The following is a 3,970-nucleotide window of genomic DNA, read 5'->3' on the forward strand; positions in this document are numbered from 1 at the left end:
TTCTGTCTGATTGGTTCACGTTACTGGTTCAGATCACAGAGTTCTGTGCTGATTGGTTCACGTTACTGGTTCAGATTATGTTAGAATAACATACTAACATACATTCTAACGTGTTAGAAGAACATACTAACAATAAAGTAAGATTGTTAGTTAACTACACTAGCACATTGTTAGTTAACCTTAGTTCTTCGGTTCCACATTTAATAGCACTAGCACATTGTTAGTTAACCTTAGTTCTTCAGGTCCACATTTAATGGCACTAGCACGTTGTTAGTTAACCTTAGTTCTTCAGATCCACATTTAATGGTACCAGCACGTTGTTAGTTAACCTTGGTCCTTCGGTTCCACATTTAATGGTACCAGCACATTGTTAGTTTACCTCGGGTCCTTCGGTTGAAACGTTTCTCCCACAGCTTTCATTGGTTGAAACGTTTCCATATTTACTATTACCAACACTTTCACTCGTGAAGATATTTGTTAGGTTTTAACAGGTTTAGACTACTTTAGTGGATTTTTATTATATTTTCTGTTATTCGTGTTTTAATGAAGACAACGTGCAACTAATATTGATCACTATTCTGTTAACCAAAAGGATCTATAAATCATTTCGTCTTTGAATTCAAAATGTTTGAGTGAAACCTGGAAACGAAATGAATACAATATGTGAGAAGCATCTGTATGATTTAATTTTCTTCTTTCATGATGCTCTTAGTGAGGTTTAATTGAAAATTAAAGTTATTAATTTGTTAGATATCGAAACTGCGTCCGCCAAATTTAGAACCTTTTCATAATAACATAATGACTATATAGAAGTGTCAAACTGTGGTAAATAGGGTCCAGTACAAGTATTAACTAGGTGTATTTTTATGTCATCAATATTCTCTTTCTCAACCAAGTTACATCCTCAATGTTCTCTACCTCAACTAACCCAGAATGGTGAGTAAAGAACACATTTCTTTTCCCAAATCACTAAGAATGTTATAAATGAAAGAACTTTTAAAACAAAGAAAAGACCGAATCTCACTTCAGCTACCTTCAACGTTTGTATAAGGGTACTTACGTCTTACACTCAACAGGTTTTTGCTTGTTGGCAGCTTCCAAGAAATTTGTTGCTAAAGTGTCTGCCGCTTCTTCCACTAAAGTCACAAGCTAGAATTATCATAAGCGTTACTAAAATAACAACACAAGTCGTTTGGTGTGAACTGTAAGATAACAAGTCGTTTGGTGTGAACTGTAAAATAACAAGTCATTTGGTATGAACTGTAAAACAAGAAAATATTCTATTAATATTTGTTTTAAAATGAATCGTAACACTCGATTGTTGTCAAAACATTGTTATGATTTTAACAAGATAGGCTTCTCATGTTAGTACAAAAGGAGGAGCTAAATCTGAGCATGCTTAATTCATGCTATTTACATCGACTAAATGTTACACAGGAAATACCTGTTTCAGCTTGGTCACGTTGAAGGCAGGCGTTATTCTTGGTCGTACCAATTTCCACCTCTTGCTCTCCAGTATAATCAAGTTGTTGTCGAAGATCGGATCCCCAGTGGCGGGAAACAACTAAAGATGTTAAAGAAATAATTTGTAATTAATCTCTGATGTGAAGCCAAGTCACGATAAATGTTTACGGTAACTGATCTCTGATGTGAAGCCAAGTCACGATAAATGTTTACGGTAACTGATCTCTGATGTGAAGCCAAGTCACGATAAATGTTTACGGTAACTGATCTCTGATGTGAAGCCAAGTCACGATAAATGTTTACGGTAACTGATCTCTGATGTGAAGTCAAGTCACGATAAATGTTTACGGTAACTGATCTCTGATGTGAAGCCAAGTCACGATAAATGTTTACGGTAACTGATCTCTGATGTGAAGTCAAGTCACGATAAATGTTTACGGTAACTGATCTCTGATGTGAAGCCAAGTCATGCTAGATGTTTACGGTAGCTGTTCACACAGCAATAATGTGAAGTGTGTACAGCTAAACATTCCTGTTATTTACACAAACAGCAAAAAAATTTGATAATATGAAGAAATACTTTCTTGGCAATTGTTCAGCACATTAGCAAACAAAGTCGATAAAACATTGATAACATTTTAAAAAATTACTAAGTACAAAATTAAAGTTTTCTAATCTGTAAATTTTATTTTCGTTTTAGAATTTGTATATCACATCGTTTTAGTTAAATATGAAGAAAAACAAGAAATTTTACAGCTTAATTTACAATAAAAATTAGTATATATATATATATATATTATCCATGGAATAGTACAGCTTAATTTACAATACAAATTAGTATATTACACACACATATTTATTTGTTATCATGGAATGGTTAAAATTTCTTACTCGTCTATCGGAGAAATAGTTGAAATCTTTAATGAGAATATCCTTAGTAACTTTTGGATCGGTGACAAACAGAGATGGTTTGGTTCCTTCGTATGCTCTTAAAAACAAAGACAATTTTAAATCACATTTCTACATTAAATGAAAAGTTTAATATACACAATTTGTTAAAGAATAAGTACGCCTCAGTGTACTGGGTACTGTGTTTGCGAACTAAAAGTTTAACTGTTTTATTTATCAAACTGTTAAGACATTAAAGTACTAAGATTAATTAAAAAGAACACTACTATCGTTAAGAAAAGAAAACCTATATCCCGAGGGCTTTCGAAATGTGGACCTTTTTTCTTTAGAGGCAAACTGGGGGAACTGAGGAAATGAAAGAAGTCCACTCTTGAAAGCCGTCGGGATATAGGTTTTCATATCTTAATGATACTAGTAGTTGGTTATTGGGTTTCGTATCCGTATTAAATTGACTTCTTGAACCTACGTGTTTTCCCAACATCATGAATGTGGAACTGAAGGACCCGAGGTAAACTAACAATGTGCTGGTACCATTAAATGTGGAACCGAAGGACCCGAGGTAAACTAACAATGTGCTGGTACCATTAAATGTGGAACCGAAGGACCCGAGGTAAACTAACAATGTGCTGGTACCATTAAATGTGGAACCAATGAAAGCTGTGGGAGAAACGTTTTAACCAATGAAAGCTGTGGGAGAAACGTTTCAACCAATGAAAGCTGTGGGCCAGGTGAAGAGGTTATCAGACAATCTTCATTAACTACAAAACGATATATAAAAATAATCTTTAAGAATCTTTGAATTATTCACTGAGTTTCGTTGTAGTCTTAACCCTTACTTCAAAATATTGTATTTCACTGGATTGATTTATTAGGTTTCAGTTTACTTTTAAATTTCAGAAGCTATTAATAACCAGTAAGAACCAATAACGGTGACAGAAGGTAGTAGTATACGTTTTATTCTAACATTCACATTAGCATGTGTTTGTATTACAGATTGTTCGGCACCTTTACGATAGACAGTATTTCTCAGTGTGCTTTCGGTGTGCATGTAAAATCCCACAGAAATCCTTTCAATCCTTTTGTATTGCACGCTAGGAAATTATTCAGCAGAAATGGGTCACTCGCACTGTTGCTCGTAGGTAAGAATATGTCCTCTGTTTCTCTCTATTAAAATATACATTTAACTAGTTAGTAAGGTAAGAATGTGGTCTCTGTTTCTCTCTATTAAAATATACATTTAACTAGTTAGTAAGGTAAGAATGTATTCTCTGTTCTCTCTATTGAAAATATACATTTAACTAGTTAGTAAGGTAAGAATGTGGTCTCTGTTTCTCTCTATTAAAATATACATTTAACTAGTTAGTAAGGTAAGAATGTGGTCTCTGTTCCTCTCTATTAAAATATACATTTAACTAGTTAGTAAGGTAAGAATGTGTCCTCTGTTTCTCTCTATTAAAATATACATTTAACTAGTTAGTAAGGTAAGAATGTATTCTCTGTTTCTCTCTATTAAAATATACATTTAACTAGAGGAACAGAGAATACATTCTTACGTTACTAACTCCTATTGAAATATACATTTAACTAGTTAGTAACG

The 3,970-nt window shown here is 33.4% G+C and overlaps 1 protein-coding gene across 1 annotated transcript in view; it reads right to left on the bottom strand.

The window, feature by feature from the left end:
* Nucleotides 1-1,060: 1,060 nt before the first annotated feature.
* Nucleotides 1,061-3,970, bottom strand: part of LOC106476884 (cytochrome P450 3A8-like) — a gene marked incomplete at both ends in the record, with an annotated part of 6,060 nt that continues 3,150 nt past the window's right edge. Inside the window, 3 exons of the mRNA XM_022380622.1 lie at nt 1,061-1,149; nt 1,445-1,564; nt 2,356-2,452. Coding sequence (XP_022236330.1) covers nt 1,061-1,149; nt 1,445-1,564; nt 2,356-2,452 — 306 coding nt within the window. The remainder of the gene's footprint in view (nt 1,150-1,444; nt 1,565-2,355; nt 2,453-3,970) is intronic.

Source organism: Limulus polyphemus, unplaced genomic scaffold (assembly GCF_000517525.1).
Source record: "Limulus polyphemus unplaced genomic scaffold, Limulus_polyphemus-2.1.2 Scaffold11955, whole genome shotgun sequence".
NCBI classification, from domain to species: domain Eukaryota; kingdom Metazoa; phylum Arthropoda; class Merostomata; order Xiphosura; family Limulidae; genus Limulus; species Limulus polyphemus.